The sequence below is a fragment of the Aquarana catesbeiana genome, linkage group LG12 (genome assembly GCF_042186555.1).
Source record: "Aquarana catesbeiana isolate 2022-GZ linkage group LG12, ASM4218655v1, whole genome shotgun sequence".
NCBI classification, from domain to species: domain Eukaryota; kingdom Metazoa; phylum Chordata; class Amphibia; order Anura; family Ranidae; genus Aquarana; species Aquarana catesbeiana.
The window spans coordinates 204049405-204063264 of record NC_133335.1 but is presented as its reverse complement, the minus strand read 5'-3'; the positions used below and the strand labels follow the sequence as shown (position 1 = coordinate 204063264).

Sequence of the window (13860 nt, the reverse complement as noted above, 5' to 3'; positions counted from 1 at the left end):
TTATACTCAGTAGGGGGTCATTCACACCAGAAAGTGGTGTGGGAAACAGACGCGCCCTGTGCGCTTTCCTTACTGCATTCATAACACACTGGGTGTGCGATCTGCTGTGGGTTTCATTGTATTCCTAAAGGCACCCAAAAACTGCAGACCACAAATCCACTGGTACCAAAGTACCTTACAACTTAGTGCAGTGCATGCTCCACTTTTGGTGTGATCCAGTGCTACTTCAGTCCATTTAAACAAATAGGCTGAAAAAAATGCATCGCACTGAATCGCACAGAGACACAGACTGCGTTCCTGTGCAATTCAGGATTGAGCCAGTCACAAAGGTATCTCATTACAGTAGATTTTATTTCTTTTTATAGAATACAGGGAAGAGTACAAACACATAATACTGAGTGAAAGTTCAAATATACTTAAAATGTAGAAAATTAATAAATAGACTCCCATAGGTTGGCGTGTAAATTGCCATCATCCCTGAAAGAATTTAAAAATAGAAAACCTCAGAAAGGGGATTTTAAAGGCAGTTTTAGACAAAAAAATTAAAAATTCTGTATATAAAAAATATAAAATGTATTCACGAATAAATTTATATTTTTTATATACAGAATTTTTCCTTTTTTCTCTAAAATTGCCTTTAAAATCCCATTTCTGAGGTTTTCTATTTTTAAATATACTTAAAATGTATACTGTATAAATATAATATATGCTAATAAAATAGGGCGTGATAGACCACAAGGTCTTTTTCTGCCATCACTCTTCTTGGTTTCTACATATTTTCTATATCCAATCTCAGGTTATACTGACCGGGATATGGCACTCTTCCTTTAGTGGTCAGTTCCGTTAGAAGAATTCCAAATGACCAGACATCTGATTTAATAGTGAATCGTCCATACAGGGCAGCTTCTGGAGCAGTCCACTTAATAGGAAACTTGGCACCTAATAGAGAGAAATGTGTACATATATTTACAATAAGATGTTGTAGTCATTGCTAGTTACCTGTCATGTATACAGCTATCAAAAAGGATGCATTCTCAACACAGTGACTTACAGGCAAATTATTATTATATAGGATTTATATAGCACCAACATTTTACGCAGCGCTTTATAATATAAAAGGGAGACAATACAGTTATAATACAATAAAATACAAGAGGATTAAGAGGGCCCTGCTCAGAAGAGCTTACAATCTAATAGGGTAAAATTGCCTATGCAGGGCAAAGCAATAGGTTGCCTCTCTCTCCCCCAAGTAACACATACTCCCCTTTTCTCTGCGCCGTTCAGCTGCCAGGATAAATGAAGGCCAAGGGTAAGGTGCAAGTCAGTCTAGTCAAAGCTTACACGGGGTTGAGGACTCTCCCTCGCTGACCTCATGTTAGAGCTGTGCCAATCACCATGCACCATTGCTTTTACACAAGAGGAAGAAGATAGTCATATCAACATCCACAACTGGATGTCAATGGGGGGGGGGGGGGGGGGGCGGTTCTTTGGTCCTGGCAGACAAAAGGAGCGGTGAGGGAGGTGAATGAAAGATGAGTATAAGAGTAATGCCCCCATTAAAGCAAATCTGTGAGCAAGTCTGACAGCAGCCATATCAGTTGACTTTATTTGTAGGCTCCATTTCTCGGACAATAGTTGTGCCTTACTTTTCCTCAAAAGGCAGTCAAGAGTTTAAGCTGGCCATAGACAATTGGAATCTCGGCTGGTTCAGCAACTTGTGTACAACTGTTGGATTTTACATGCGATTATTGCTGGTGGCTACTGTAGTCACTGTGTTCACAATGAACACAATGTCTCTGCGAGAGGGACTCCCCCATCAACCCAGTCACTGTTGATGGGGGAATCCCTCTCTTGAGTGTCTATGGCCGGCTTTATTGACTAATGAAATACAGACAACCACTATAGGAAGAAATACAAATCTGTACATGTAAACCAATCAGTGCACTAATGTACAGCAAGCATATAAAAACAGGGAAGTGAAATTCACATTTCTTCATGAGGCCGGAGACGGAGGTAGAGCGTCCCGAAAGACTACTATGGGGCTTCACTGCACAGGACACAGAGGACATGGTGCAAGATGTGAACAATTTCCCGTGCCTGTCAGATTGAAGTAAAGATACATTTCTGGGTAGAAGGGGGAACAATTAGGGCACCTACTGGTATAAGTGCACTTTCTATAAAAGTGCGAATATCTGATAAAACAATTTGTGAGGACAGAAGTATGGGGAATCTGCCGCTGGCCAGTTTATATTGATACCAGTTCCAGGGCTATCATCCTGGTTAAAACTGAACAAGCTAGTGACTCACTGACCTGGAATAAGTCTGCTGGAAATGACTTCAAATATTCCAGACTTCACTGGTTGCATGCTTTTTCAATGACCCAAAGCAAGTAAGCAGGATGACCCCCTGGAGCCTGTACTTTAAAAACCATGTCAATCCCCCTACACTTTTTCTATTGCTGTCTGGTATCGGCTGGGGTCGGCCCTCCAGCTATTTTGAAACTACAAGTCCCATGAGACATTGCAATCACGGGCATAACTCCTAGAGGCAGAGGAATGATGGGATTTGTAGTTTCACCACAGCTGGAGGGCTGAGGTTGCCTACCCCTGGCTTAGAGGTAGTAGTGATATCACTCCTAGGTCACATGACATGCCTCAGGCCTAGAGATTTGCTGCTTTGCTTGGGCATTGCACAGCATCATGAGAGGGGGTTACATGCTCCCCACATCTGGAAGCACTGGGTATTGTGCAGCAGCAGGGGGTGAGCCTTATACAAGTCCTATCATGTCACCCTGACTGGACAAGGTGACAGGGTCTCCTAAATGCACAGACTCCAAATATAAGGCAAAATATCTGCTCACTAAAAGCAGCCTAGAGTTTCACTTTAAGAAAAGAGTATACATGGATGGTGTTTTTCTAAATCTAGTTTAGAATGCTGGATAAACAAAAAAACAGCTGGTACAGCATAATGATATGGAGCAGCCCCGGTATATAATTAAGTGGCATATGTGTATAATTATGAGCAGACCGCTGTGGATGGTGATTCAGAGATCGTGGACATACCTTGTCTCGCTGTGTATTCATTATCTTCTATCAGACGAGCCAGTCCAAAGTCGGCGACCTTACATACCAGGTTCTCGCCTACGAGGATATTGGCAGCTCTGAGGTCACGATGTACGTAGTTCATCCGCTCTACATACGCCATTCCGGAGGAAATCTGCCATAAAGAAAAGCCAAGTGATGACCTGTACATTGAAACTATTTTTGAAAAGCGCAGACTAACTGAAAACGTCACATTGAAAGTGCACACTGGCTGTCTAGTTCACTCTACATTAACCCTTTAAAATACACTTAAAACCAAACTCCCGGCAAAGAATAATAAAAAAAAAATTCCCATGCAGAGGTAATGTGCCTGCAATGCATGGGTCATTTGCTCCTTTTGTCTAGGGGCGCACAGAAAACTCATACTAACCTGCTCCAGCGACAAATGGTGCTCCCCCACGATACAGTGGTGGATTGTTCCTAATGTCCCCACGTCCAGAGCAGATCTATAGGCTTGATGGTGTCAGGAACAGCCCACTGCATAAAACCGCTAGATCATGGGGAAGGAGGGGGGGGGGGGGGTGTTGCAGGAGCTGCAGGGACCTGGGAGGAAAAAGTTTTCCCTTGCAGCCCCACTGCAAGGGAAAACTTTGCTTGGAATTGGGCTTTAACGTTGAACATCTGGCAAACCCCTGAATACACAGCAGAATTTTTATCTGCCAAAGGATTTGGATTTTTGTTCATTCAAATGAACACAGACCGGGTTGGTGACCAGACGTTCTCTGGGGTGGTTAAATAAAATAAACTTGGGTCACCTCTATCCACAGTCTGTGACTGGATAGTGAACAAGCAGTCACACACCAATGAGGCTCATCACTCTAGTTCTCTTTTGGGGTCAGCACAACATTGACAGGCTCACAGTGCTGCAGCTCCCCCTGCCAGTTTGGGGATTAGGAGGTTGGCCAAGACCTTTTTTCAGGGCCAATTCCAAATTTTCAGCTGCCTTTCAGGCCGATAGCCGATATCAGGTGCTGATAGTCTGTTGACTTAAAATTTATTTTTACACAGTCCTTATGAAAAAAAAAATGTTATCACTTTTATTGCTGTCACAAGAAATGTAATCATCCCTTGTGACAGTAATAGGCAGTGACGGGTAGGGCCGAAACAACTCATTGATTGATCGACAACTAATCAATTATGAAAATAGTTGTCAACTATTTTCATAATCGATTAAATCGGCCAGCCGATTAGTTGGCCTGTATGCAGAATGCATTATTTGTTTACGTATCAGGAAATACAGTGCAGCACACATACAGCTCAGTACACCGTCTACACATTAAGTGCCTGTGAACTTTCGAATGTGTGATGAGCGATGTCTCATGGGGCATGTAGTCCTGGGCAGGAAGTGAGTGGTTCTAAAGGCAGAAGTTTTTTTACTTTGCTATAGGGGCACTCTATACACCATACTTCGCAGCTTGCTATTGGGGCACTCTGAAGGCAGGAGGAGCCAGAAGTGTAGGTGGGGGACCCTAGAAGAGGAGAATCAGGGTTGCCCTTTGCAAAACCATTACACAGAGCAGGCAAGTATAACATGTTTGTTGTTTAAAAAAAAATATAAAAATCACTTTAAAGACTCTCTGCAGGGAAGATCAGCATCTGAACTAAGAGAAGGTGGAGGCTGATAGACTGGAGGTAATAGAAGGCATTACAATTACAGTAAACTTTTACCAGTATTGTGCATTATATTTAAAATTTATTATATCTATAAAAGGAAAAAAAAAAAAAAGAACTCAGCTTTTAATACTACTTTAATAGAAATCTTGTATATCTCCCTTCCACCCTTTATATAGATTCAGGTCTGACTCCTAGTTAAAATGCCTATATATCCTACTTCTGGGTGTATCTAATAAAATTATATATACACACACACACACACATACACATACACACACACACACATACTGTTTCACAGTAGAAATCAACCCCTTTATAGTAGTGATTATCTGCTCTTTTTGTATTATAAAAGGGCTAATTTTAGTTTTTTTAACCCCATTAGGACAGGTGATTTAAAAAAAAAAAAAAAAAAAAAAAAAAAAAAAAAAAAAAAAGGTAGACTTGAAGAGAAGATTTCATTGTATGCGGACGACGCATTACTTTACTTGAATGATGCTGGCCCATCTCTGATGGCCGCTTTGGACATTTTTGATAGATTTGGTGCTACGTCGGGGATTCGAATAAATTGGTCTAAATCAGTCCTTTTCCCCCTTGATAGTGGGATCCCTGATGCGACGGGAGGTACGCCTCTCCAGTGGGTCACAGAGTTCAAGTACCTCGGGGTTCGGGTATCCAGGGATGCTGCACAATACTTTAACCTAAATATACTTCCTTTACTCCACCTCCTTAAAGAAAGGTGCCGTGCATGGTCTGGACTACCTCTGAATCTGCTGGGGCGTATAAACATCTTAAAAATGATGCTCTTACCCAAGTTCACGTACCTTTTTAGAAATGGCCCGATCTGGCTCCCGGCATCCTTTTTTCGGGAAATAGATAAACAAATTATTTCCTTCATCTGGAATGCAGCTGTTCTGCGTCTAGCCAAGTCCACATTACAACTCCCCACACAGTTGGGGGGGCTTGCTCTCCCCAATTTCAGACTCTATTATTGGGCGGCGATGCTGGCGACGACGTACTGGTGGTTTGAGGGGAGGTGTTCTAATGCGGCAGTATGTGTAGAGGCTGCGAAGCTTGGCTCTTTACAAGATCTGCAAAATTTGGTCTATAGGGGGGTAAAAGCATATACGGAGCTTCCTGCTCCGACTAGAGCAACACTACAGGTATGGAAGATGGCTAGTAAGAGCTTCTCCCTTGAGGGGCGTTGGGCACCTGTCCAGCCTCTTTGGGGAAATCCTCAGTTGCCCCATTACCGAACAATTCCTGATCCCCAATTATGGGCAGGATTCGGAATCAAAACCCTAAGGGATATTATGCCCAATGGGGAATTGATGTCCTTTGCGCTTATGTCAAGAACGTATGGGCTTCCGGGATGGATGTTCTTCCGATACGCTCAATTACGTCATGCGACTCGGGCACAATTCTCTGTCCCTTCTCTACTACAATTAGACCCGTTAGAAGATCTGTTGTCCAGTAATGATCTAGTAAAACCCCTGTCTGCCATATATAGCACGCTGCTGCCGCCTAGGAATATACCCAAGATGGACAGGTTGTGGAATACTTGGAAATCGGACATCCCCACTTTGGATAGAGAGGACTGGGAGAGTTGTCTAGAGCAAGGTCCCAAACTGGTAATATCTGCCGGAGATAAACTGACACAAACAAAATTTTTACACAGGGTCTATTTCACTCCGGCGAGGTTATCCAAAATTTACCCTGATAGGGATCCACATTGCCCTAGATGCCAAACCCAGATTGGTACGTATCTTCACATGTTCTGGGACTGCCCTGCTTTGATAAAGTTCTGGATGGGAGTGTATGATCACTTAAATCTTAGAATGGACTTGTCAGTTCCTAAAACACCTGAGATGGCCTTGCTGGGCATACATGAGGATGAGCACAGGTCGCATCATAGCAAAATTTTAATTTCGCTCCTCTTCTATTACGCCAAGAAAGAGATTCTTGCTGGGTGGACCTCCGCTCGCCCTCCGACCCTATCCTCCTGGGAAAAGAGAATTAACAACGCTTTGCCTCTCTATAGACTGACGTATACGAGTCGGGGATGCCCATGGAAGTATGAGAAGGTTTGGTTACCATGGATTAGCTGACAATGTTTTTGATGTGCCTGATAGGACTGTCTAGCATGGTTTATAAAGAATACTATGCGAATTGGTGTAGATGCCTTGAAAGTAGTATGATAACAATTATGTGAGCAGGAGTTTACCCTTTGTCAAATATATGATCCGTAATTGTATGTACTTCTATACACATGGTCTGTTACTTCTTTTTTCTTTTGTACTGCATTTTATATACTTTTCAATAAAGCACTCCTGATTTTTTTTTTTTTTTTTTTTTTAACAAAGCATGCTGCCGCTACTAAACATCTTAGGCCTGGTTCACACCCATGCGTTTATTGGTTCTTTTTGCAGAAACGCACTCCAGCTCATTTAACATGGTTTCCTATGGGACACGTTCCAGTCTATGCTTTTTTCAGCCGCTGCGTATTTGGAAAGGGTCAAAGATTTTTTTCAACGCAAAACTGCTTTTGTTTTAGCTTTTTTGGTTGAACAGACTTCAATTGAGAAGCTGCAGAAAAGCATGTAGTGCGTTGTTGCGGCGATTTGCGGTTTTTAATCTGCCCAACAAATTGGCCAAAGGAAAGCATAAAAAAATGCAAAATTAAAAATTGCAGAAAAATCACACGTGCAAAAAATGCACAGCAAAAAGCACTGCAGAAACAGTTTAAAAGCAAACGGCCTTGTTTGTATTGATTCACATCTATGCTAAGGATAAATCCAAGGGAAAAACCAAGCTTAACTTGCCACCAGCCCGCAGACAACGAAATAACCTAACAGTATGCGTTAATAGCAGGGGTTTAGTCTGCACACATTTGCAAGACTAAACCCCTGCTTTTAACGCATACTGTTAGACAGGTTTTTTGGTTGTCTGCGGGCTGGTGGTAAGTTAAGCTTGGTTTTTCCCTTGGATTTATCCTTGGCCTTGTTTGTACCGGTTAGCCTTCCAATGCTTCTTACTGCGATAGCCAGCTACAGATGGGAGCAAGTGGAGTCTTTTTTGTATCACTAGGTGTGAACCGAGCCTTATGCTGGCAATATATGTATTGATTTTCGGAAGAGAGTACATTCGCTGAATGAAAGAATGTAGTTTGAAAATTTCTCTTGCTTTTAACATTCAGTTTTAAAAAGGAATTTAATTTCTGAACAAAGACCACATACACTGCCTGAAAATTCCTTTGACCAAGAAGTTTTCTATTCTGCTCCTTCGAATTTTCCCGTCACTGTGGTCGAAAAAGAACGCCGATTTGAACGCACTAATGATTAGAATATCTAACAAAGGTTCTTAAAATACATTTTTTTTAAATGAAGATATTCTTTTTGTATGGCCAGCATAAGTGACAGCAGGCACAGGGAGCTTTTATCAAGCCACCGGCCTATGACAAGGGAGTCTGTCATATAGAATATTTTATAGTTCTGTCTGAAAATGTGCATAACCGTCTTTTTTTTTTCCCCCTTTCAATAACAAATTTGATCCAAGTCTGATGATATTTACCAGATTCAACCCCTAATAGTATATACAGTATATCTCTTCTGTCTGTTATTCTCAGAGTGGATTAGAGATTTTGCTCCCTAACCATAAAGTTGGTCATTTATATTTACCACTGCATAGAGATATTTAAGAATAAATTGCCTATTATTTTAAACTTTACATATTAAACTAAAATTATACACCACACTTTTGTTAAGGTCATTATCCGATTAATCAAAACAATAAAAAAATTGGCCAACTAATCGATTATGAAAATAATCATTAGTTGCAGCCCTAGCGACAGGTACTCTTTATGGAGGGATTGGGGGTCTGCAAGACCCCCAACCCCTCCTCTGCACTTCAAAGTATTCAAAACGCCAAGATTGGCATTTTTGAATACTTTCTATTTTTTAAAACTGGTGCCTTTAGGATGCGAGTAATCCAGGAAGTGATGTCATGACATCTCTTCCGGGTTACTAGATCCGAGACCCGAACAAAGCCGATGTCCGATGGGGATTGGTGGTGGGATGTCCCCTCCCGCTGCTTGTAACAACAGCTGAGCGGCTGTTTGGCCGCATCAGTTGTTATTACAAGAAAGCTGGCATCACCCCGGAACCCTTTGAAGCAATATCGGTAAGCTTGTGATACCGATTCTTAAAAAATAGTGAATATCGGCCACACCGATAATCAGTCGACCCCAAATGTGGATTACAAGAGGCCGGATCAAGTCAGATTCAGGTACATCACTATCTGCATTTAAGCATACAATAAAATGTTTAATGAAGACATAATTGCAATATATACCAATATTAGGTTAGCGCAACCTATTGATCAATAATGAAATGTGTAAATCTCATCAGCGAATAATAAAGTCTGTATTTAATCTTCAATCGCCGTGAATAAACTGCCATAAATCTTCATCAATATAACAGGACTAGGCAGTGCCAAGACATGCCTCCTCCACAAAATATAGCTGCTCATCTCCCAAATTGACTTCCTAAAGGGTAAAAACGCACTACTTCCCCCTTCCGGGGCAGCATGCTGAGGAAGTTCTGTCCACGGACGTAACTCCTACAGAGGGGGGGACGCTGTGGCGTCGTCCAGCCATTTTGACTGATGTTTGCTGGAACAGTCAAGCTGAGTACTTAGCCTTATATGGAATACATGCTGTTCATTGCACATAAGTGCTGTTTTATTTTGTAAGTGCTTTTAAGCCATTGATTATTATTAAGTGGTTGTAAAGTCTTGTTTGTGATATATCTATCTATCTATCTATCTATCTATCTATCTAGATAGATAGATAGATAGATAGATAGATAGATAGATAGATATATCTATATGGTTATATTTACCTGCTCTGTGCAGTGGTTTTGCACAGAGCAGCCCGGATATTGCTCCTTTTAGGTCCCTAGCTCCTGGTGAGTGCCCTCACAGCAAGCAGTTTGCTATGGGGGCACCCGAGCCAAGTCACAGCTCCCTGTGTTTATTCAGACACGGAGCCGCGACCTGACCTGCCCCCCTTTCTCTCCTCATTAGCTGAATGACTTTGATTGACAGCAGCGGGAGCCAATGGCGCCGCTGCTGTGTCTCAGATAATCAGGAGGGAGAATCCCGGGACAGCCGAGGCACTTGCAGATATCGCTGTATAGAGATGGACTCAGATAAGTATTGGGGGGCTGCTAATGCATAGCATGCATTAAGATAAACAAACCTTCTGGCTTTAAACATTACATGCAGAGAAGTACTATTCGTTTTCTTTTAGCTTCTACATGTCCTCTATAATTAAGAGCTGTATTCTACAGTTGGGAAGGGTATGAAGATCCCTTCCTATTCTGGCATTTAACCCCAAAAGGGGAAGTAGTGCTTTTTGACCCCTATTGATCTATACTAATATTGGTATATTCACTAATTGAGGGTGTGGTGAGATCACTCTGTCAGTGTTTTGCTCGCAACCTATTTTATTTTTCCATTTACAATTTTGTGATCACATAGCATTTTAATTGGGCTGATTAAGTTTCCATGTTTTATCTCTTACATGATTGCAATAAAAAAATGTCTGCGATTCAGCCCTCCTGGAGGAGTCTTTAAATGCTACATGTCTCTTATTTAAAGAGGTTCTCACTAAGCTAGCGACTTTGTTATGATCAAACAAATATTCGCAAGGATAAATGAAGATGTACACAGTCTATTTACTGGCACAGGCCAGGCTTGCTGTATTTCAAAGACCTTACTGCAAATCACAGCACTTAGGCTTCACATTGCATTACATACAGAGGACTGGGGACCATATGTTCATCTGACATTTCTTGTGACAACTATATATCACTATACCTACTGAAATTCAGATTTTGCCAAAGTCCACTTAAATAAAAAGGTAATCAGGCGTACCTGTGCAGCCATATCTACAAGCTGCGGAAGGCGGAGGTAGCTGCCCATATCACTTTTTAGATAGTCCAAAAGACTGCCTGTGTGGGGAAACAGAAGAAGACACACTAAGACATTGATGATGAAAAGCAAATCATACAGATATGTGGGTCCCACCGATGCCTTTAGTTTCACACTCATAGACACTTGTTGGTAGGTTAAAAAAAAAATTCTGGTAACAAGCAAAACCAATTTATGCAAGCCTGATAAACAGAAAGCTCAAAAGTGAAGACTCCCTATGTTGCAGGGAACATCTAGAAGTGTTAATTGTGCCTAAGCAGTACCCGGAGAAATCTACCTTCATCTTGAATTCTTCCTGAAAAAAAAAAATAGTACACTTCCTGATATCTCTGTACAATCTCCTTTAGATTTACCAAAACTATATAATAGGACGACATACCTTCTACCCAATCACTCTATATCCAATCAGGTAGTACCCTGAATTACACTGATTGACTGCAGATTTTAAAGGAGATTGTACACTCAGATTGTATAGCGTATGGTAAGCTTTACAGACTTCCAGGGATATACTTTTCCCGTTTTCAATTCTACAGCTCTGCTCCACATAGGCCGTTATGTGATCACTCAGCTCCAGCACACACTGCCAAAGGAAAGATCTATGCAAGAAGATGGTAAGGTACAAAATCGATTGATTGGTAGAGGAAGACACGGGCTATGTGTTCAGGGAGAACGGTGCTCACTGACAATGTCTGCATGTAACTACAGAGGTGGGCAGGAGCAATCTCCTGGAGGGGAAGGGCAGGTGCAGGGTGTGTGAATGAGGTCAACTGGTGAACTACTTCCTTTTAACAGTTGTTCGGTCCCAAATACCGGGAGGAATAGCAGGAAATAATGGAGGAGAAACTGGAGGCTGAGGTTAATGCCTGCCCTAGAATATGTAAAGGTTTTTCTTTTCTGAAACAAAGGTACATTAAGGCTGGGTTCACACATATGTGAATTGCATAAGTTTTTAACCGCATCCAATTCGCATAACATGTGAATGTGACCGGCTTTCAATGGAGCCAGTTCACACATGTGTGGGGCTGCCACGGTGAGGTTTTGAAAAGGGTCCTGTTCATTTTTTGGTTGGTTCAGGTGCGAATTCAGGTAAAAATTAGCACCCAAACTGGTGAACAGAAACGCACCAGACTCCGGACTGCAAACTGCAGTCGCATATGTGTAAACCCAGCCAATTTTTTTTTTTTAAGGCCAAATTGGGTTTTTATTTGGTGGTAATAGATATCTCCATAATTTATTTTTGATCATCAAAAGGAAACTACCACAATGATAGTATAAAGATGTTAAATATACACACACAAACAACGTACATGTAAATTTCTTGCTATTCCCATAACACCCAAGAACAACCCAAAATAAATGCCTTTACTGCGACTAATACTCCTATTCCTGGCAAGCACAAAGATACCACAGAATCTTGCATGCTCTGGACTTGTAACGGGAGTCCCCGAGCATCATACAGACAGGGGTGCTCCCTCACCATCCGGCTAAAGGTCTCAGTATCAAAAGAGAAGCTATCTACTCTATCTTGCTTAGTATTGCTGACCAAAATGGACTTTTGGCAATTTCCTAATGGGGAGAGTAACTGTACATGTAAGCAGGAAATGCCTAAAGCTTTTCTGTGGGGGGAAAAAAAAGAAAAACTTCATAAAATTCAAGAATCTGCCTGATCTGAACTACAAAAGTAGCTCAAAAACTTGTTGGAGCTTCAGGTGTTTTGCAGTGGAGAAGTGATCACCATAGAAATGCATTGATTTTTTTTCTCCCTGAGCGATTTGGAGCTTCATACTACAGAACACTCAGGTGTGAATGGGGCCTGTGTATTTGCACACATTGGGAAAAACAAACCAAATCTGGCACATGGGATAGGATTAGCATTGACTCACTAGGCACTGTATAAGTTACTTTGTTCAGAGGAGTAACTAGGGGAGTGGTGATCACCAAGTGCAGGAGGACACAAATAGCCCTTCTCCATTTTACTGAAATTAAAAATAAAAATATTCTGGTGGGTTTGGGTACCCACTGCAAAGACTTTCCAATAGGTAAAGGGAAATTTACCCAATGGGGTGACCAACTGCAAAAAATAAATAAAAAATAATAAATTAAAGGATGTAACAAAAGCAACATACTAATGGTTAAAGAGTTCAAACAAGCTTTAGTCATATTGGAATGAATGTGAAAGCAATGTGGCAGCCCTGGCATTCTTTATTCATTGGGTTTTGCATGAACTTGAAAACAAGAGGACCCAACTTAAAGACATAAATGCAGGAGACAGCCCAGCTGCTGTGTTTCAGTTGTGTTATCTATTGGAGCAGCTGCTCTCATTTTAACTTCATGCAAAAATCAAGTCCTGATGAAGGGGGGGGGGGGGGGGGGGGGGGCACTGGAGCCTCAAAAATACATTGGCTGTTTAAATTTTTCCCAATATGAACGAATGAAGGCTTATTTGGATTCCATGACCATTGGTTTGGCACCCATTACATCTTTTATCTTTGGGTCTCTCAATTAGCAGCACCCTGGTTCATGAGAGCAGCCTTGCCAGAGCTAGTGAGCTATACACACTTGACTGACTTTTCACAATCATGAGATATAAAGGAAAATCCGATTCTTCGAAGACTAAGAAAGAAGGTTTTGGCTAGACTTGGGTTTTTTATTTTCAGTTTTAACTGGAGCATTGCTTTAACTGTATAAACATTAGTCTATGTGGAACTACAGACAGAAATGGAGGTGAAAGTGATCTGTAAAGACATGAATAAAAATATATATCCACTAGTGTGGCTGAGGGCTCTACAATAATTTATAAACCATATGTATGTGCGTTTCAGGCTTACCTCTGTTCATGTACTCTGTCACAATATAGATGGGCTCTTCGGACACCACTGCATACAACTGGACAAGTTTCTCATGACGGAGTTTCTTCATGACCTGTGCCTCCTGCAGAAAGGCCTCTGGAGACATAGTGCCTGGTTTTAGGGTTTTAATGGCCACGCGTGTAGTGCCATTCCATGTACCTAGAAATAATTGAGAGAAAAGATTACAAAAAGCCCTATAACCTTCCTCTTCTTGGTAGATCGATCCATACTTCTGCAATATGAATGTATGACCAGGTCTTCTTGACATTTATAATTCATGGTTTATTACAGGCTGTTTTGTCTTTCCA

General features: G+C 41.4%; 1 protein-coding gene across 2 annotated transcripts in view; it reads right to left on the bottom strand.

Annotated features, from left to right (window-relative positions):
• The window catches only part of SRC (SRC proto-oncogene, non-receptor tyrosine kinase), a 116255-nt gene that overhangs the window by 8637 nt on the left and 93758 nt on the right, over positions 1 to 13860 (bottom strand). For both annotated transcript variants that reach the window (XM_073606528.1, XM_073606529.1), the window contains 4 exons: positions 13532 to 13711; positions 10647 to 10723; positions 3063 to 3216; positions 808 to 939 (listed from right to left, as the gene is read on the bottom strand). In XM_073606528.1, the coding sequence (XP_073462629.1) occupies positions 808 to 939; positions 3063 to 3216; positions 10647 to 10723; positions 13532 to 13711 (543 nt within the window). The remainder of the gene's footprint in view (positions 1 to 807; positions 940 to 3062; positions 3217 to 10646; positions 10724 to 13531; positions 13712 to 13860) is intronic.